The sequence below is a fragment of the Tasmannia lanceolata genome, unplaced genomic scaffold (assembly GCF_043159265.1).
Source record: "Tasmannia lanceolata isolate RefF3 unplaced genomic scaffold, GAP_Taslan_0.1 ptg000018l, whole genome shotgun sequence".
NCBI lineage: Eukaryota > Viridiplantae > Streptophyta > Magnoliopsida > Canellales > Winteraceae > Tasmannia > Tasmannia lanceolata.
In genome coordinates this window covers 28,363,247-28,385,427 of record NW_027518695.1, presented here as the reverse complement: position 1 = coordinate 28,385,427, position 22,181 = coordinate 28,363,247, and the positions used below count along the sequence as shown (strand labels likewise).

General features: G+C 37.5%; 1 protein-coding gene across 1 annotated transcript; it reads right to left on the bottom strand.

The window, feature by feature from the left end:
- Nucleotides 1-6,877: 6,877 nt before the first annotated feature.
- Nucleotides 6,878-15,059, bottom strand: LOC143850253 (uncharacterized). The gene is made up of 5 exons (XM_077359518.1): nucleotides 14,708-15,059; nucleotides 8,700-8,764; nucleotides 8,555-8,610; nucleotides 7,092-8,466; nucleotides 6,878-6,991 (listed from the first exon to the last, which is right to left on the bottom strand). Exons 1-5 carry the CDS (start codon nucleotides 14,874-14,876, stop codon nucleotides 6,878-6,880), a joined length of 1,779 nt encoding a protein of 592 aa, XP_077215633.1. The 5' UTR covers nucleotides 14,877-15,059.
- Between the last annotated feature and the right edge of the window lie 7,122 nt (nucleotides 15,060-22,181).

Genomic DNA, 22,181 nt, shown 5'->3' with positions numbered 1-22,181 from the left:
GGTCTTCAAAAGGGAGAAAAACTTACTCCATCAGAAGAAAAGGGATAAAGATGACGGTTCCCCAAAAGGAAGGAAAATAATATCCTTTAGAATCTCCACCTGGAGGCTTAAGAGTAGGAGTGCAACTCAGGTCGGCTTGAGGCCAACCCGAATCCGACCTGACTTCCAACCCAATGAGGTTCAACCCGACCCGAGGAACCCTTTTTTCCAACCCGAACTCGAACCGACTTCAACCCGATCCAACCCGAGATTTTAAGCTTAGAAAATAAAAAATTATTAAAAATGTAAGGTTTCACTCAGGTCGGGTTGCCCATGCCCTCAACCCGAACCTGACTTGGACTCAACCCGGGTTGAGAAAACTAAACCCGAACGCGAAACCCGAACCTGACGCGAACTCAACCCAACCCGGCTTTTTTTCGGGATGAACCCGACCCGAGTTGCACCCCTACTCAAGAGGAAGAAGACGTTTTTCTCCTGGAGAATCAGGATAAAGATGATGATTCCCCAAAAGGAAAGGAAAGAAGATCCCTTAAGAGTCTCTTCTCAGATTCTTAAATGGGAGAAGACCTTTCTCGTCCCAGAGATAGATGATAAAGATTACGGTTCCCCAAGAGGAAGGAAAAGAAGATCTCTTAAAAATCTCTTTGTAGAGACTTAAAAGGGAGAACACCATTCTCCTCTGGGTGAAAGAACATGAAGATGACAGTTTCCTAAAAGGAAGGAAAAGAAGGTCCCTTCTCCTCTGGGAGAAAGAACATAAAGATGACGGTTTCCTAAAATGAAGGAAAAGAAGGTCCCTCTACAATCTCTTCCTGGAGATTCAAAAGGAATAACACCTTTCTGCTATGGGAAAAATATGATAAAGATGAAGGCTCTCTAAAAAAAAGCAAAAGAATATCCCTTTAGAATCTCTCATTGAAACCCAATAGGGAGAATATCCCATTAAACTCACTTCTTGGATACTAAAGAGGGAGAAGAGCTTTCTCCTTCGGGAGAAAGATGATAAAGATGATGGTTCCCCAAAAGGAAAGAAAAGAAAATCCCATTAGGATCTCTTCCTCTATACTCAAGAGAGTGAATACCTTTCTCCTCTGGGAGAAAGATGATAAAGATGATGGTTTCCAAAATGGAAGGAAAAGAAAATCCCTTTAGAATCTCTTCCTAGAGACGAAGGAGGGAGAAAAAATTTCTCCTCTGAGAGAAAGATGATAAAGATGGAAATTTCCCAGAAGGAAGGAAAAGAAGATCCCTGTAGAATCTCTTCCTGGAGAGTCAATAGAGAGAAGACCTTTATCCTTTTTGGGAGAACAATGATAAAGAAGATTCCCCAAAAAGAAGGAAAACAACCCTTCATAATATCTTCAAAAGGGACAAGGCCTTTCTTCTCCGGGAGATGGATGATAAAGATGACGATTCCTCAAAAGGAAGGAAAAGATCCCTTTAGAATCCTTTCCTAATGACTCAAAAGGGAGAATACCTTTCTCCTTCAGGAAAAAGATGATAAAAATGACGGTTCCCAAAAAGGAAGGAAAACATCTCTTTAAAATCTCTTCTTAAAGACTCAAGAGGGTGAAGGCCTTTGTCCTTGAGGAGAAAGATGATAAACACTATGATTCCCCAAATGGAAGCAAAAGAAGATCCCTTTAGAATCTCTTATTGGAGACTCAAGAAGCAAAAGACCTTCCTCCTTGAGGAGAAAGATGATAAATATGATGGTTCCCCAAGAGGGAGGAAGAGAAGATTCCTTTTGAATCTTTTCTTAGAAACATATAAGGTAGAAGACCTTTCTCATGTGGAAGAAAGATGATAGGGTTCCCAAAAAGGAAGGAATAGGGGATCCCTTTAGAATCTCTTCTTAAAGCTTCGAAAGGGAGAAGTACTTTCTCCTCAGGGAGAAAGACGATAAAGTTGACGGTTCCCCAAAAGGAAGGAAAAGAAGATCCTTTTAAAATCTCTTCCTCGAGGCTTAAAAGGGAGAAGGCATTTCTCCTATAGGAGAAAGATGATAACAATGACGGTTCCGAAAAGGACCAAAAAGGAGAAAGATAATAAAGATGAAGGTTCCCCAAAAGGAATGAAAAGATCCGTTTAGAATCTCTTATTGGAGACTCACAAGGAAGAAGATGATAAAGATGATGGTTCCCCAAACGAAAGGAAAAGAAGATCCCTTTTGAATCTTTTCTTAAAGACTTAAAAGGGAGAAGATCTTTCTCCTCCGGGAGAAAGATAACTAAGATGGCAGTTCCCCAAAAGGAAGGAAAAGAAGATCCCTTTAGAATCACTTCTTGGAGCCTCAAAAGGGAGAAGACCTTTGTTCACTAGGAAAAATATGATAAAGATGACGGTTCCCCAAAAAGAAGGAAAGAAGATCCCTTTAGAATCTCTTCCTGGAGTTTCACAAGGGGAAGACCTTTCTCCTTCACAAAAAAATGATAAAGATGACGGTTATCCAAAAGGAAGGAAAAGAAGATCCGTTTTCAATCTCTTCCTCAAGACTCAAGAGGGAGAGGACCTTTATCCTCCGGGAGAAAGAGGATAAAGATGACGGTTCCCCAAAAGGAATGAAAAGAAGATTCCCTTTAGAATCTCTTCTTAGAAACTTAGAAAACCTTTCTCGTCCAGAAGAAAGATGATAAAGATGACAGTTTCTTCAAAAGGAAGGAAAAGAAGATCCCTTTAGAATCTCTTAGTAGAGACTTAAAAGGGAGAATACCATTCTCCACCAGAAGAAGGATCATAAAGTTGATGGTTCCCCAAAAGGAATGAAAAGAAAATACCTTTAGAATCTCTTCCTAGAGACTCAAAAGGGAGGAGACCTTTCTCCTCCGAGAGAGATGATGAAGATGACTGGTTTCCAAAAAGAAGGAAAATATCCCCTTTAGAATCTCTTATCGGAGATTCAAAAGATAGAAACCCTTTCTCCTCCAGGAGAAAGATGATAAAGATGATGGTTCCCAAAAAGGACGGGAAATAATAGCCCTTTGGAATCTCTTCTTGGATATTCAAGTGGGAGAAGACATTTCTTCTCCGGGAGAAAGATGACGGTTCCCCAAAAGAAACGAAAATAAGATCCCTTTAGAATCTCTTACTGGAGACTCAAGAGGGAGAAGACCTTTCTCCTCCGGGAGAAAAACCATAAAGATGATGGCTTTCTCCAAAAGGAAGGTGTTAAATATAGAAGATCAAATAATACCATCTCCATCAGCTCAAGCTTTTGGAGTAACTGGTCGTTTCGCATGGTATCAGAGCCAATGGTCCTGAGTTCAGACCTCCTAGATAGCAAAAATCCACATGCAATTGCCAACCCAGCCGAAAAGTGGGGCCACATGTGCCACGTGTAGGTCAACCCGTGATAGAGGGGCTACACGTGAGGAGGAGTGTTAAAGTATAAAAGATTAATTAACACCATCTCCATCAGCTTAAGCTTTTGGAGTAACTGGTCGTTTCACATAAGGAAGAGAAGATCCCTTTAGAATCTCTTCCTAGAGACTCAACAGGGAGGGAGAAGACTTTTCTCTTTCGGGAGAAATATGATAAAGATGACGGTTCCCCAAAAGAAACGGAGTGGATTTTCTCAATGAAAACAAGAAAAAATGAATAAATATCTTACATTAGAGATTCTCAAATAGAACAAGGAAAAATGAAAAAAATATCTTACATTTTCTGAAATGTAAGATATTTTCAATTAACTAATCATTCAACTGCGAGCACAGCAATTTCCAACACCAACCAATGTAGATATCAACATGCCAAGCTAGCTCCCACACATGTGCCAACTAGCAATAAGTAGAGATGCAATCATAAAATAGATATAAAAGGAAACAGGGGGGAAATAATCTAGCTATAAGTGATTGAAATCTTAAATTAGGTAGAAATACATAGGGAAAAATGAGCTTGGGAAGCTTCTGTTGTCAAAAAATGACTACACAAACATTTGGAATGGTGCCCAAAAATGAGACTCATGGAAGATTGTACAAGCACATTAAAAGAGAGGACTCCCAACATATTCACAAAAACATATGCTAATATTCGTTAGCAAATGGTCATGACCTCCCAATTGTAAAAATTAAGAGCTAGCATGTAAATGAGTAACTACAAGTCAAACTTGAAAACATAAAGAAAAAATTGAAGAACGAATTTGAAAAACTTTTTTTCTTTAAGCGGGTCAAGAATCAGGTTTAGAGCCTCAGATTCTCTCATTTACACTCTTATCCTAGTAAGGAGCCGTTTGTTTTGGATTTTAAGAATTGATATTGCGTCCAGAACTGACATTTTGGGTCCAATAATCAGTTTTGGACTCAAAATCGATTCTCAAAAACCCAAAACAAATAGGGCCACTGGATTTTGAAAAAGGATTTCTAAGACTGATTATTGAACTCAAGAGTTCATTTAATTTCAAGTCTACTAATCAGTTTTGGACTCTCAATCAGTTCTCAAAATCCGAAACAAATAGGGCTGCAATGGCACAAAATTAATTGATTAGTTCAAAGTGCATAGTAATGCACTGCAGAATAATGTATACTTGCATATAAAAGATGTGCAGGAAAGAACATGTGATGTATGATAAATAACAACTAAATATGTAATATTTGACTAAGCCGCTCTTGAACTGAAACAAGAAATTATCTTAAGAAGAAGTGTTCACAAGCTGTTGACTGAGAAATGCATGCAGGTAGAACTGACGAATGGATTGCTTAATATATTAATAAAGGTTGCAAAGATCAGATAACAAAGAAAAGGGATTTAAATAGAACATTTAGAAATAGGATCATGTCAGATAATAAGAGAGGAAAGAAGCTCTAAACTCCACTACTTGATTTCTCAAGCTTAAAGCAAGAAGGATCTGGTGCTCTAAATTCTAAACACTACCATGTGATTTGTAATGCATCATAATAAATGGTTTCTGTTGCTTAGAGCTATAAAAACAAATTATTAATATTCAAGAGAGAGAGAGAGAGAGAGAGAGAGCTACAGAAATATTATGTCACATACATTCATACCTAAGGTTTCAATGATCATGTGACAAAGAAAAAGGATTTATAAAGAGCATTTAGATCGTAGGAGCGTTTCGCACGGTATCAGAGCCAATGGTCCTGAGTTCAAATCTCCCGGATAGCAAAAATCCACATGCAATTGCCAATCCCAACTGAAAAGAGGGGCCACATGTAGGTCGACCCGAGAAAGAGGGGATACACGTGATAAAAGATTAAATAACACCATCTCCATCAGCTTAAGCTTTTGGAGTAACTGGTCATTTCACAGAAGGAAAAAAAGATCCCTTTAGAATCTATTCCTAGAGACTCAATAGGGAGAACACCTTTCTCCTTCGGCAGAAATACGATAAAGATGACGGTTCCCCAAAAGAAAGGGAGTGAATTTTCTCAACGAAAACAAGAAAAAATGAATAAATATCTTACATTTGAGATTCTCCAATAGAACGAGAAAAAATGAAAAAAAAAATATCTTACATTTTCTGAAATGTAAGATATTTTCAATTAACTAATCATTCAACTGCGAGCACAACATTATCCAATACCAACCAGTGTAGATATCAACATGCCAAGCTAGCTCCCACACATGTGCCAACTAGCAATAAGTAGAGATGCAATCATAAAATATATATAAAGGGAAACAGGGAAAAAATAATCTAGCTATATGTGATTGAAATCTGAAATTAGGTAGAAATACATAGGGAAAAATGAGCTTGGGAAGCTTCTGTTGTCAAAAAATAATTGCATAAACATTTGGAATGGTGCCCAAAAATGAGACTCATGGAAGATTGTACAAGCACATTAAAAGAGAGGACTCCCAACATATTCACAGAAACATATGGTAATATTCATTAGCAAATGGTCATGATCTCCCAATTGTAAAAATTAAGAGCTAGCATGTAAACGAGTAACAACAAGTAAAACTTGAAAACATAAAGAAACAACTGAAGAACAAATTTGAAATTTTTTTCTTTAAGCGGGTCAAGAATCAGGTTTAGAGCCTCAGATTCTCTCATTTACACTCTTATCCTAGTAAGGACAGCTTTGTTTTGGATTTTGAGAATTGATTTTGAGTCCAGAACTGACATTTTGGATCCAATAATCAGTGTTGGACTCAAAATCGATTCTCAAAAACCCAAAACAAATAGGGCCACTGGATTTTGAAAAAGGATTTCTAAAACTGATTATTGGACTCAAAATTTAATTTCAAGTCTACTAATCAGTTTTGGACTCTCAGTCAGTTCTCAAAATCCGAAACAAATAGGGCCGAATTAATTAATTAGTTATACCTGCATAGTAATGCATTGCAGAATAACAACTAAATATGTAATAGTTGACTAAGCCGCTTTTGAACTGAAACAGCAAATTATTTTAAGATGTAGTGTTCACAAGCTGTTGACTGAGAAATGCGTGCAGGTAGAAGTGAAGAATGGATCACTTTTGCAAGATCATATAACAAAGAAAAAGGGATTTACGTAGAAAATTTAGACATAGGATCATGTCAGATAATAAGAGAGGAAAGAAGCTCTAAACACCACCACTTAATTTCTCAAGCTTAAAGCAAAAAGGATCTGGTGCTCTAAATTCTAAACACTACCACGTGATTTGTAAGCATCATAATAAATGGTTTCTGTTACTTAGAGCTATAAAAACAAATTATTAAAATTCAAGAGAGAGAGAGAGAGAGAGCTACAGAAATATTATGAGACATACATTCATACCTAAGGTTTCAATGATCATATGACAAAGAAAAAGGATTTATAAAGAACATTTAGAACGTAGGATCATGTAAAATAATAAGAGGAATGATGCTCTAAACACCACCAGTTGATTTCTCAAGCTTAGAGGGAGAAGGATCTGATGCTCTAAACACTATGAATCAATCATTACAACTGCTCTAAAAATTCCAACAATGGTTCAGTGAGACCTATCCAACTAAAGTTCCGTACTTCCGAAGCAAACAGGATAACCTTCACTCCTATAATTAAGCACTTAGATTCCTACAATTAAGCATGACAGACTCCACTAGATAGACTCCTATCCAGCTAAAGTTTATCCCACCCTACTTTCAAAGAAAACAGTCCCCTACTTCTACCATACGTCCTTCCACTTGGGTCTCTTCACCTCACTAAAAGGCAATGGAGTTGCTACTTTTGGATTATGAAGGCTTTGAATGGGTTTCTTCATCCCACTGAAAGGCAAACGATTCTGAATGGGTTTCTTCATCCCACTAAAAGGCAAACGATCCTGGCCAATTGCCTTTTCAGTTTTCACCACTCCATTCTTTGGCAATGGAGCAGTTACTTTTAGATTCTCAAGGCTTTGAATGGGTTTCTTCATCCCACTGAAAGGCAAACGAACCTGGCCAATTGCCTTTTCAGTTTTCACTACTCCATTCTTTGGCAATGGAGCAGCTACTTTAGGATTCTCACGGATTTGAATGGGTTTCTTCATCCCACTGAAAGGCAAACGAACCTGGCCAATTGCCTTTTCAGTTTTCACCACTCCATTCTTTGCCAATGCAGCTATTTTTTGATTCTCAAGGCTTTGAATGGGTATCTTCATCCCATTGGAAGGCAAACGAACATGGAGAATTGCCTTTTCAGTTTTCACCACTCCATTCTTTGGCAATGAAGCAGCTACTTTTGGATTCTCAAGGCCTTGAATGGGTCTCTTCATCCCACTGAAAGGCAAACGAACCTGGCCAATTGCCTTTCCAGTTTTCACCACTCCATTCTTTGGCAATGGAGCAGCTACTTTTGGATTCTCACAGATTTGGATGGGTTTCTTCATCCCACTGAAAGGCAAACGAACCTGGCTAATTGCCTTTTTAGTTTTCACTACTCCATTCTTTGGCAATGGAGCAGCTACTTTAGGATTCTCACGGATTTGAATGGGTTTCTTCATCCTACTGAAAGGCAAACGAACCTGGCCAATTGCCTTTTCAGTTTTCACCACTCCATTATTTGCCAATGCAGCTACCTTTCGATTCTCAAGGCTTTGAATGGGTCTCTTCATCCCATTGGAAGGCAAACGAACATGGAGAATTGCCCTCTCAGTTTTCACCACTCCATTCTTTGGCAATGAAGCAGCTACTTTTGGATTCTCAAGGCCTTGAATGGGTCTCTTCATCCCACTGAAAGGCAAACGAACCTGGCAAATTGCCTTTTCAGTTTTCACCACTCCATTCTTTGGCAATGGAGCAGCTACTTTTGGATTCTTAAGGCTTTGAATGGGTTTCTTCATCCCACTGAAAGGCAAACAATTCTGGCCAATTGCCTTTTTACTTTTCACCACTCCATTCTTTGGTAATGGAGTAGCTACTTTTGGATTGGGTTCCAGATTTGGTGTCACTAATTTGTACCTTGGAGGATCATTAGATGCTTTCATTGTCTTCCTGATCATGTTTAATATTGCCATCCTTTCCTTGGCAGATTTCGCAGGTGCAGGAAGTGGACGACATCTCGCAGTGCAACTGAAAGGCAAAGGAGATTTTGTCATTGAATTGTTCATGGGAAATTGAAGAAATAATAATAATTCAATGTTTAAAGAACTTAAAATACCGTGATGTTTGTCCCTTTAGTGAGTTTTGAAGTCTTAGGCTCCTCGCTGCCATGACCTGCACGATTTAAGACTCAAGATGTCATGAAGTTACATGAACAACAATATCATCCATTCACGTAGGACAAAGAGTGAGGCATAACATACCCGAAGTTCAAATTTTCTATGGAGAATATCAGGATCATCTTCTTCATCATGCTTTTGGTTGCATCCTGTAACACAATAGCCCAGAAAGCACATCCATAAATTTCATATTTATAATTCAAGAGAAAGCATAAAACTCGAATAAAAGCATTCAAACATTTTAAAATCAGAGAGAGAATTTGAATGGAAGTTACATAGGAATAAGAAAGAGCGTTAGTAAACATGTGCAATCAGTTGAATTTAAGATAAAATCAGAAACTGCATACGGCATCAGTGCAACAGAGTTTCAAGATTCTCTCCAAAGAGATGAGAACGATTGCTCATGCATAAGGAATTACTATGCAGAAAAAGGTAAAAAGGGAAAAGATCAGGGAGAATTCAAAGATTATGTAATAGCTTACAGAGTTGAGGATTCAAATTTTGTCTGTGAACATGATGCCAAAGAGGATGAGTCTCTTGTGAACTATGATGAGACAAATGTCTATTGTGAGAAGGCTCAAGAAGCTGAAAGGAAGAGAAACAAGAACCAATCAAGCTGTCAAGGAAGAAGTTGAATGTGAAGATCAGGGAGAAATTTGGATTGATCAAGAGGAAATTAATTGCAAAGATCACGATCAAGTGGAAGAGGTGAAAGTATGTGGTGAATCAGCTCAAAGGGAAAATGAAGATACCAGAACAAAATTTGAATCTGAGGAATGTGAAGCAGCTGCCCATATCGAGCCTAACAAAGCCTCGGAACAAGAAAATGAGGAAATGAGTGCAGCTATCTGTGCTTGAAATGTCCAAGCTCAAGAAAATGAGGAATTGAGCAATGGCCCAAGTTCCACCAGCAGGGAGGGAATCTGTAGATGATAGTACAGTGGGGATTGAAGATAATTCTTAGATTGAAATGTGCTGCATGGAAAGTCTAAGGAAGTGGAAGGTTTTGGGAGTAGAGAACTTTAACATATGAAGCTCTGGCAGCTGCTGAAAATTCTGCTGCAGCTTCTCCTTTTAAGCTTGAGATGGGTCTAGATAACCAAAACTTTGAGGATTGCAGAGAACTTTCCAGGTTGAAAGCATTTGCTAGAACAAGTTCACAGAAAATTAGTGCGTTGGCATATCAAGTTTCTATCCTAAAATGTAGTGCACATTCCCCATACAAGCAGATTGTAGATCGTTTCACTGGATAAGCATGAAGAATGAGAAAGTAAGGGAGAAAAGTCTTCTAACATAGCATCTAATGGTGAAGCCGATTCTTCAGCCAAATCAAGGGTTAGAAGGCTGGGTTTGGAGTGGTTTGATTTCCTCCTGCCGTAAATTGTATTTTTGTTTTTCTTGTATTTATTCCTTCTGTAATGTCTGTGCCTTTGTGGACCATCTTGGTTCCCTTTAATTCAATATATCACTATTTCAAACAAAAAAAAAACATAGCTTCTAACGAGTTCTGCAACTTGGATACTGATTTGTTTTCAGGACACGATGTAGAAGAGAAAGTGAAAAATTTGGTTTACAAAAATATAGTAGTTGTTGGTTTAACAATGGTAGATGTGTCACCTGTTGAGAGTCATCGCGGACTCTCCACAGTGAAGGAGAGGATGGGTCGGCACGAACGCGGGCCGAGGCGGGCCCATATGGATCTTTCCTATTCTAAACTAGGACTTGTCAAGTTGGTAGTTAGAGTTGATTCTAAATTGGGTTTTGGAAACAAGTAGCTTTAGGATGTTGGATTGTTTTAGGAAACATAATTAGTTACTAATTTTGTTTTGGAAAAGGGTAGTATATAGAAATAGGGAAGTGGTTTAATAGGTTAGTTTCTTATTAGTGTCATGAAATATTCACGAAGATCTGTCATGCAATATCACAACTCGATGAAGAGTCCAAGATTTCAGAGACGGGGATGCAGAGGATTATAATCCGACGATTGAAACCTGAGTACAGTGGTACGGTAAGATAGCGGAGTATCTTGCTACATTCGAAGGGTTGGAGTACAATAGGTTTGTGAAGTTTAGAAATGAACTTAGCATGACTTGCAGAGAGTCAGCAGTGAAGGGGAGTGATAAAAGTTATCGTTGACTCTCCATGGCGCTGGAGGGGATGGGTCGGTGCGGACGGGGCGCGGGCGGACGCGGGCCCACATGGATCTTTCCTAGTCTAAATTAGGATTTGTCAATTTAGTAGTTAGAGTTAGATTCTAATTTGGGTTTTGGAAAGTGGTAGCTTTAGGAGATTGGATTGTCTTAGGAAACATAATTAGTTACTTATTGTGTTTTAGAAAAGGCTAATAAATAGAAATACGAAAGTTTTTTAATAGGTTAGTTTCTAATTAGTGTTTCAAATAGTGTTTTTTGAGGGGGAGTGTTGATGTAGGTTCCATGGATGGAGTGGTGTATTGATGTCTTGTGTTGTCTTGTTGTTGTCGTGTTATAGTCTTGTTGTTGTCTTGTGGGTAGTTGTTCCACATGGAGTTCCTTGTTGGTGCTCCTTTGTTGGTGGTTGTTCTTCCTATTATGTTTTGTCATGGTCTTCGGGTTAGTGTAGTATCGTCCTCCTTGTTGAAGTGTAGTGAGGTTTCCTTAGTTGATTCATTGGTTGGTTGGTTAGTTTCTTTTTTGCATTGTTAGTTGTTGGTTCTTCATGTTGCTAGTTGTTTCCTTCTGCTTAGCGTTTGTTGGTGTGTTGTTGGTGACTTAAGTTGATGTTCTTTCACCATGCTTCGCGTTCTTGGTTAGTTGCTCCTTCTATTTGTTGTTGGTTGGTTGGTTGGTTGGTTTGGTTGGTTGGTTGGTTGGTTTTTTGGTTGGTTTTTTGGTTGGCTGGGTTGGTTGTGGTTGAGGTTGGTTGGGTTGATCGTGGTTGAGATCATTGTTGTTGTGGTTGGTTGGTTCTTCGCGCTTGGTGTTATTGGTGGACTCGCTTTGCGAGTCCTGTTTGTTGATGCTTCTACATGTGTGTAGTTGCCTTGCATAATTTTGCGCATTCATTATTGCTGTAGAGGTTTGTGTTGCAATCCACTTTATTGGTTCTTCTATATAGTGTGTGTAGTTGCTTTGCGCAGTTTTACGCATTCGTTGTCATTGTAGTGGTTTGCGTTGCAATCCACTTTGTTATTGTGGCTATAAGCCGAGTAGTTAGCGTTGCTCTCGGCCTTGTTTTTTTTTTGTAGCTATATGCCCAGTCATTAGCGTTACTTTCAGCCTTGTTGTTGTTGGTGGCTATATACCAGGTCGTTAGCATTGCTTTCGGCCTTATTGCTAGTAGTGGCTATATGCCCGGTCATTTGGGTTGAATTCGGCCTTATTGTTGTTTCTCCCAGGCGACGTGTTGTGTGGCCTTCTTTGGTTGGTTGTTTCCCAAGCGACGTGCTGTGTGGCCATCATTGGTTGGTTGTTGTTGTGGGCTGATTTTCTATCGCCCTGTTGTTGGTTGGTTGTTGGTCCTGGTTGGGCTTCTTCTTCGATATGATGTTCTCTTGATCTCTACTCGTGGTGCTTCGTCGTTGTTCGTGTGCGCGCCTTTGGTGTGCTTATTTTATTCTATGGATCGTTGTTGTTTCCTTGCTGAGGCCCTTTCGTTCGATCGTTATTGGTGTAGATTTGATAGCCGTGCGCTGATTCAGGGGGAGGCTTTGTGTTGATCGCTCTGACAGTAATGCTAATTTAGGGGGAGCTCGTTGTTTTTTTGGCCGTTGAACTCGCTGTTGTACTAGTTGTGGCCATGGTCCTTTTTTGTTATGTTTTTTACTATGTATTCACCACACCAGCTTGACGGGGTGTGTTGTACCAAGCTGGCTATGTCTATGAGATTATTGTTTTTCTGTTGTATGGGTATTATAGTTGTTTGTTTTAGTTTTCTTTGTAGGAATCTGGAGTGTGGAGTTATACCGTATATACACTCCAGCTTGAGGGGAAGTGTTGAAGGGTATCTTAGTCATTATGTGTAGTGTGAGGGGTATTGTAGCCTTTGTACCATGTTTCCCTACTTTGGACCTATATATACATCATATTAATGGGTGGACTCCTAAGTGGAGAATCTCACCATCTTCACCCTCACACTTCTTCTTCCCCTCTAAACCCTAGCCACATTTCTAACATATATAAAAGGAGAGTGCAAAACGTGAAACAATATGTGAGTGAGAAAAAAAACATGAATAGAGTATTGAAGAGAAGTGGTGTACGGTTTGAGTCTTGGAATAGTATATTTAAGATAACTCTCTCTCTTCCTCCCTCCTTTTGTGATTTGTGTTATTTGGGTTTTGCTTCTTTTGCTTTTGATCTTGTTTTCAAAAAACTTTGTGCTTTGATCATTGTTTTATATGGAACATAAAGAAAGTGAAAATGTTGACATTACAGAATGTTTCAGAGAAGTGGCAATTGGAAATTCAAATATAGACCAGTTCTCCGCATTTGTTGATCCAGCATAGTATCAAAACGAACACAAAAAAGAATTTGATTTCTGCACAAGTTACTATTTTAAATAGTCCAGAGACTGCTAAAATACTAGAACGATACAAAATAGAAGATGGGGATGCATGTAGGTTGTTGAGAAGATTTCTCGCAATCAAAGAATCCTGGGTTGACAATGTAAAATTCAGAACTCATTGGAAAACCGTAATTTGAAAGATAAAAGTGGATGTGATCAGCAGTGGTTCAATGAAATGTCCATTTCCACAGTAAAAGCTGAGAAAAGGCCAGCAGAGTTGAAATCAAGCCACTGAGACCAATCAAGAGTTTGAAACATTTTTTTCTCATAGGTCGAGAGCATGAAATATTGGCCGATAGTGACAGATATGAGGCAGAACACTCCAATTCTGAAAACGGAGCAGTTGAGCAACCATAAGGTCGGGTAATTGGCGACACCCATGTTGAGAAGGCAACCCTAGACAACTTGCATAGCAGTAGAAAGAGAGAGGAGGAGAGGGTTCACTTTTTCAACCATTGGTTGAAGGATTGAAATGGTTTGGCAGATAGGTGCTGCACTATATTAGAACAAAGGGTTCATTATTTTGATGACATGTTGATTTCAGATGGATTTTTTTTTCTTACATCACTGCAGAACTATTCATCAATATGGACAATCATTTTGTTGAAGACACAAGTGGAAGTGATTCAAGGGTCTAGCATGCATTGCCAACTTCATTTTTAAATATGGATAACACAAAATGATTGATTTTATATCGCAGGACAATGAAGTGAAAGCAATGACAGGTAGAATCAACCAACACATTGCCATGTTGTGCAACAATTGTACTTTAGACAAGTTCAATTTTTGGAATTTCTTAAATTTCAGTTTCAGTTATGGTATCGGTCATCACGAAAATGGGACCTTTTCAGTTTCGGTCGGACATTTCGGTGGAAATCCGCAGGCAAACAATTGAAAATGATAGAATTTTAACATGAAACTTCAGGAAATGCTACAATAAACACAAATACAAACTTACCACATAAGACAAATATCTATACATAATGTTTTAATAACATAAAATCCCAAAAGACATGTGTTGTCACGCAAGTCCGATAATTCAATACATACCATCTGTAATTCATATAAATATTTATACATAGTACAAACACCGCATTTCACATGCAATTCATAATGAGTCAACTAGAGCCAGCCACGACTATTTTAACTATATATAAAAAAAAAAGATTCAAAAGCAAAGAAACCTTTGAAAACCTTTAGGATTCAATCAATTGAAATTGCAATATTCTATCAAATTCAAACAGAGCAACAAAAATTTGGGTTCAATAAACAGAAAATTGGGTTCAATAAACAGAGAGATAAGCATGCATGTCAGATTTAAAACAAATGTCTATACTCTATAGCAAGAATTGTCAAGAAGATGAAAAGGGCAGAAACAGAGTCGACCCAAGAAAAATTAAGTGGAAGAAAAGTTTCAGTTCCAAGAAAAATTAATTGGAAGAACCATTCAAGAACTTGAACGTGAAGATGAAAAAGACAAGAAAAAGGGGGGGAAACAGACAAAAATGGCAAAAAAAAAAAACATGCAAATGAAAAAAAAAAAAACTTACCGAGGCGTGTGCAAAACCATTCTTTATCATCCTCAACGGATCGATCCGGGTTTGTTAAGTCGACGAACATTGGTGCAGAGAAATTTTCATAAAACTGGTCGAACTCAAATTCGTAAGTTTCATTTGGATTAAAGTGACAGAACTCTTCGTCATAGTGATCAAACTCCATTTCTGTCTGAGAGAGACAGATAGCAAGAAAGATAGATTAGAGAGAGAGAGAGAGAGAGAAAGAAGAGATTGCAAGAAAGAGGGATTAGAGAGAGAAACAGAAGAGATTAGAGAGAGAAAGAGAGGAGATTAGAGAGAGAAAGAGCAAGAGCAAGAGCAAGAAAGAGAGATTAGAGAGCGCGGAGAGCTGAGAGAGAGGGAGAATTAAGAATAGATTGAGAGTCGGTGTCTTTCTTTCCTCTCTCGCTGAAGGAATTTATTTATAGCTCTTTATTTCTATTGGTAAGTGATATATTCACCCCCCCCTTTTTTGACTTGGGGACATCCCCGTCTAGTGTATTTATGACTGTTCTTTTACACTAGAGAGGGCTGTCCCAAGTAACAAAAAAGGGTCGAATTTACCCTTTAAAGGTTCCTCCTCTGAACAAACGTTGAATTGTGGTTGTTCATGTCACTTTTATTTCTATGTAATAAAACAATGGAAAAGCAAAATGTTTTTCTTTTCCAAACTTTTCTTGAAATTTCATGGAATCAAAACAAGGAGCAGAGGAGGCCTGATGTGTCAAGGAGATATGATCATCCCACATAAGTGGAAACAATGGCGGTGGACCGGAACTGTGATCATAGTAGGGGTGCAGCTTGGGTCGGGTTCAACCCAATTTTGAGTCGGGTTCGGTTGGCATTTCCTCGGGTTGGGTTGGGTTGGGTTAGGGATGGCTTTTCCAAACCCGATTTAATTTCAAGTTGGGTTAGGGATGATGCCTTGGCAGCCCGACTCGACCGGCACCCGACCTTTGTCCTCTAATTTTATCTTGATTTTCTTTTTGTTATTGTATTTTTCTATCTGGCACGAACTAAACTTGTCTTTTCTTTTTTAACTACTTGCAGTCCTGTGCGATGCACGGGGCAACGAAAAATTATGTTCTTGAAATAATTTTTACTATAACTTAAGAGCAAAACAGCCCAGAATAGAATACCAGATGTTAAGGTGTAGAATTCCTTTTTTATAGGTGTAGATTGCGAAACATTAGTATAGAATTCCGTTTATAGATATAGATGAGAGATTTTAGCATCTATTTTCTCTTTAAGAGAAATGGAGTACACTAAAGAGGGAATATAGAACGATTTGTTTTTCTAGAAAGAACTTTTGGAATTCCAAAAGTGTAAAACGGTGTACAACATCCCCTTAAAGCGTTTTTAAATTTCAGAATGCAGTGGGGGTGCCACCTGGCGCCACTCCAGCTTACCACATTCAGCTATATATATATAGGAAATTAAAACGGAAAACATTAAAAAAAGTGCCTAAATTCAAACCATAAGGTACGACACAACTGATTGTGGGTGTAGACGGTTTTCATTAGGAAAGGAATTGGGAATTGTGTAACTAATATTAAAAAAGGGAAAATGATCAAAAAATGGGATTTTTAACTGAAAATCTCAAAAAAGGGTTGAGTTGGCTAAATTCGGTGAAACGCATCCCAAGGCATGTTTTAAGACAAAAATGCCCTTGAGTTGCTTGTCCCTCCAAGAAGGTAAGAAACGGATCTCAATGCATTTCACCTAACCTCTACCTTTTTACCTTCTTCTTCCCCACGCCAACTGATGAAACTCCATTGCCTGTTGTAAAACTCCATTGAAATTACATTGCAGACCGATGAAATTCCCCTTGAGAATATCTAGATTTTATTGGATCTCTTTATTTTCTTTGGCTATGAAACCTAAGGTTCTCTAGTAGTCCATTGTCATACATTTGCTTAGGTTTAACATGTTCCTTACAATGCTATGGTGTATTGTCATAATCTTGTTTTGTTTGTTAGGGTTTTGTTAGGCATTTGTTATTGTCATCATCCTCTTTACAATGCTATGATATATTTTCATCATCTCCCTATCTCTCTATTGCCCTCTATGTTTCTATTTAGAGTAAACCCGGATGAAACTCATGTCTATACAATTAGAAGCACTATTTAAATGTGTAGAAGCAATATTTTGTTCTCGGAACCACTATTGATATGTGGGAACCAGTATTTAGTCCTCTCAACCACTAAGTAGTGGTTCCAATGATTTGAATAGTGGTTCTGAATGTGGAAATACAGTGAGGACCCTATGTAGAAGATCAGAACCACTATTTAAACACTGAGGTAATCTATTTATACCGTCCTAACCACCATGTAGACCTCCAAATCACTATATAGTGGTTCCGACAGTATAAATAGTGAGAATAAAAGGTTATGCAATCAAAACCACTATAAAAAGTGACAATCAGTGTATAAATAGGGGATTAAACACTCAGAACCAGTAATTATACGTAGGAACCACTATTTACCACTATATAGTAGTTCTGAGGTATAAATAGTGGTTCTGAGGTATAAATAAAGGTTCACACATTCTACTGGTATTTCATTTGATGTCAAAGTTGCAATGAATTTATGAACAATGGGTTAAATAGTTGTCTAAACACTCAGATCTCATGGTGGTTCATAGTTTAGATGGCCTAATACTTGTTCCTAGAGTTTAAATTGTGAGATTGAAAAATTTATTCACTCAAAACCGCTATAAAAAGTGAGAATGGGTGTATTTATAGGATTTTAAACACTCAAAACCACTAATTATACCTAGGAACCACTGCTTACCACTATGTAGTGATTTCGAGGTATAAATAGTGGTTCCATAGTAGAAATATTGCTTCACACAATCTAATGGTATTTCATTGGGTGTCAAAGTCGCAATGAATTTATGAACAATGGGTTAAATAGTTGTCTAAACACTCAGATCTTATGGTGGTTCATAGTTTAGATGGCCTAATACTTGTTCTGAGAGTTTAAATTGTGAGATTGAAAAAGTTATGCACTTAAAACACTATAAAAAGTGAGAATGAGTGTATTTATAGGGTTTTAAACACTCAGAACCACTAATTATACCTAGGAACCACTATTTACCACTATGTAGTGGTTCCGAGGTATAAATAGTGGTTTCGAGGTATAAATATTGGTCCATACATTCTGATAGTATTTTATTGGGTCTCAAAGATGTCATGAATTTATACACAGTGGTTTAAACACTAAGAACCACATTAAGATGAAAGGAACGACAATTAAATCCTTGCAAGCACTAATTGTGGTTTCAAGATTCATGTGAACCACAATTACAGTCAAAACCACTATAAAAAGTAAGAATGAGTGTATACATAGTGGTTTAAACACTCAGAACTACTATTTATACAGTGAGAACAACTATTTATACCTCGAAACCACTATTTACTACTAAGTAGTGGTTCCGAGGTATAAATAGTGGTTCCAAGGTATAAATAATGGTTCATAGATTCTAATAGTATTTCATTTGATCCATTATCCTTTTTGGAGTGCTTTTGGATCTCAATTTCTGATTCCAGGTCACAATCTATTTTGAGTCGAGTGGGACCATCCATCAAAGTGTCCTAAGTCCGACTTATATTGTACATAGTTAGCGCTTAGAGTTAGAGATCAAGAGAAAGTGAAAAGAAACTCGAGAAGATGGACAATTTTTATCCAAACAAAAATACATAACATAAAATGATGTTTGAAGTTTTGAGTTTGTTTTCCATAGGCTGATCCTCACCCTTGAATCTATAGAGGTTTCCATAATACGAATTTTCTCTATGGATTGGACGGCTAGGATCACCTCCTATGGAAATGATTTTTTGGGCACAACCTATTTGCATTGTGGCCCATCTAATGGACGTTTTGGATCATCCTATGGTGTGACCCGTACAATACTTTTTGAAAAATGCAGGAGTATACGGGTTTACACCTTATAAAAACTCTTTCTCATGAAGAAACAAATAGGTCTTCCCTACCACCAAGTCAAAAGCCAAGCGTATTTATGTAGTTGAACACAATTTCTAGAATGTACAGCCCACACCATAGGATGATCCAAACTGCCCAATTGATGGGCCGCAACATAAATAGGTTGTGCCCCAAAAATAATTTCCATAGATGATCCCAACCGTTCGATCTATAGAAGTTTCCATAATCTGAGTCCCTCTTTAGATGGGATGGTTAGAATCATCCTATGGAAATGATTTTTGGGGCTCAATCTATTTACGTTGTGGCCCATCAATTGGGCAGTTTGGATCATCCTATGGTATGGGCTGTGTAGTCCATTTAGAAAAATATGGGTTGAATTCATCCTAGAAGGGGGCTGTACAATGGAGTTTTACGAAAGGCAATGGACTTTCAATACTTGGCGTGGGAAAGAAGAAGGTTAAAAAGGTGAATAGGGTTTGTGAAATGCATTGGGATCTGTTTCTCAAAAAAGGTGAAGGGAAAAGCAAGTAAAGGTCATTCTTGTCTTAAAACATGCCTTGGGATGCGTTTCATCCCTTCATGAGGATTTAGCCAACTCAACCCTTTTTTGAGATTTTCAGTTAAAAATCCCATTTTTTCTCATTTTCCCTAAAAAAAAAGGTAAAACACATATTTTAAAAAAATCAGGAATATCAAATCGAGGAAAATTTGGAAATATGATCCGTCAGTTTTGCTATTTCTATAGCCATTCTACTTCCGTAAAATATTTTGGTTTGCCATTCTCTGATTTATTGCAAATTTATTAGCTATCGATAGCAGCCCTAAAAGGAATAAAATTGTTTTGTTTTCCATTCTCTGCTTTTTTTTAGATTTATTAGCGCTTAATAGCAGCCTTAAAAGAAACAAAATCATTTGGTTTTCTAATCTCTGATTTATTGCAGATGTAATAGCTATTATTAGCATACCTAAATGAAACAAATTCCTTTCTATACACATACGTTCGGTGTATATTACCCTTTCTCTTAAAAGAGACTATACACAGAAGTTGCTTGTATAGGAGGGGGACACGTGGCAACACCACATTGAACCACATTCAGCTTTACTTATATACTAGTTGCAGTCTCGTGCGATGCACGGGTCGACGAAAAAATTATGATCTTGAAATATTTTTCCTTATAACTTAACTGCAAAACAACCCAAAATAGTTCTTATAAGACATTAAAACAGTAAAAACTAAAGTCCAAAATAGAATGACATTCTCGAAATAGAAAGAATTTAAACAAATTAGAAATTATTTTATATCTACCAATATAATTAAATGAAAATAAGGAAATAAAATCTTTTGAAGAATCTTTAGAAGAATAAGAAAATATGTAAAAAAGATAAAGCATAAACATTAGGCAAAAGAAATAGAGAGATTGTGGAAGAAACAAACCTCGCTTGATAACTTCGAGTCTGCCAAAATATATGGTGGAAAATGTGTTGTCTTCGTCGATCCTAGATTGGACTTGGTCCAACACAACATGCATAGTACAGCATACACATGACTGAAAAATATTCATCAAGACAAATGCCAAAAACAACTAAAAGCAAAAATATGGGTGTGGAAGAAAAAGAAAAGTAACTCACAGATCTTACCACCCTGAAAGTATTTACTTTTCGTATGAGGGAACCTACAGATGGAGGAGAAGAGAACATGAGAATAGATTGAGATTGCAAGCAACACCTTCAATTGAGAAAAATGGCAAGACGGATTGGAGATGATCATGAGAAGCATGCTCAATTGAGAAGGCAATCAGAAACCAATCAATAATCACATAAGAATAAAAATGAAAAGCCAATCAATAATCACAAAAGGCCCAATCCATAATGACATGGGAAAAGATTGATTTAAGGGTTTAAATGCATATGGAAAGGAACCCAAAGGTTGTAGCAAAACTATAGTGTTTGGAAACAAATCTCCAATAATACCTATTAAAGGAGATCCGTTTCTATCAATAATTCAATATGACAGAGGACACCGATTCTCATTTGCAGAATGTTTTGCATATAATAGCAACTGATCTTTCCTATTCCCATCATATGCTATAATTCAGGAGATTTCGTGGAGAAATTTAAAAAATTTTAAAAATTGATTTACAGATAGGGAGTACCAGCGGAGCCCACCATTTACGCCTCAGCGTTTGATTTTGTGGAGCCACCATCTACCTGAACCCATGCATATAGCAAGGGCACCATTTTACACCTCGGACATGTAGCTTGGGTGGGCCTCTAATTTATATCTCATGTTTCGATGGGGTGGGGCCACATTTTACACCTTATGTTTTGATGCCATGGCTCCATCGATATGAGGCTTGCATAATCCGGATATCCTTCTTCTAATGGCCTATGAGTTGTATAAGACATAGCGTGAAAATCTCTCCGTTCAATTTTTTCTAATAATCCATATCTCCTTCATCCAATAGCCTATGACTTATATATGACATAACATGAAAATCTCTCCGTTTAATTGTTTCTAACCATTAGATAGGAACTCTATTACAACCTTATCTTTTTCCAAAATTTGGTGACGTTATTATATGGATTTAAAATAATAAGAAAAAAGATTGGATTTAGAGATAGACGAAATTCTCTCTTTATGTCCTATTTTGTAGGTGTGAATAATAAGCAAAGAGATTATTTAGTGAGAGAGAGGGAATTCTCTCTCTATGCGCCAATTCTGTAGGGGTGAAAGTTTTATATAGGAAACGAAGCGTCAGAATAGGAAACACATGGTACACATGGTATTGATATAATCTATTTAGAAGGTAATTGAAACGAATCGTTCGGTCTTCAAATAAATTCAGGAAAATTAAGGATACGAGAGAGATGATAGGATGGTGATGCATTTTTATAGGGGAAGATATAATTAGATTAGATATTGATGGGCAAGTAGCAAATGATGTCATGCCATATTTCGGTTGATCATTAGATCAATTTATTCATATATTTCGGTTGATCATTAGATCAATTTATTCATATATTTCGGTTGATCATTAGATCAATTTATTCATATGCATCAATTTATATTTTGAATGAGAAATCTATCCTAAATTATCTAATGAAGATTTACACCCACTTTCCATGGTTCCAAAATCTGAATAAAAAAGTAACCCATACAAAATCTGAACATCAGCTTCAGAGGTCACCAAAAAAAAATGAAGGAACAAACAATGCTTTATCTAACAAAGAAACATACTAATAGCAAGAAAATAGGATCAAACCACCAACAGTGAGATTCTCACCCTTTCCGCAAGAACTCTAATCTCATAAGCAATCATATAAACCGATCCCATTGGCGAAGCAGAATGAGTCTGAACTCGAATCTCATAAGCAATCATATAAACCGATCCCATTGGCGAAGCAGAATGAGTCTCCAATACAACGAGTCTCACCTTTCAATCACATTCTATCAGCCGCTTCATATTGGTTGCAGAGGCGCTTCTGTCGCCATGGATGTTAGCACTCTTTCTCACTCGATTCTC

What these genes read in the sequence shown, in the direction of transcription:
- LOC143850253 (XM_077359518.1), bottom strand. Translation starts at nt 14,876, where the DNA reads ATGGAGTTTGATCACTATGACGAAGAGTTCTGTCACTTTAATCCAAAT. An exon ending in CTAAAGGGACAAACATCACG is followed by an intron (nt 8,467 to 8,554) that starts GTATTTTAAGTT and finishes TTTGCCTTTCAG; the next exon opens with TTGCACTGCGAGATGTCGTC. An exon ending in AGAGACCCAAGTGGAAGGAC is followed by an intron (nt 6,992 to 7,091) that starts GTATGGTAGAAG and finishes GCTTAATTGTAG; the next exon opens with GAATCTAAGTGCTTAATTAT.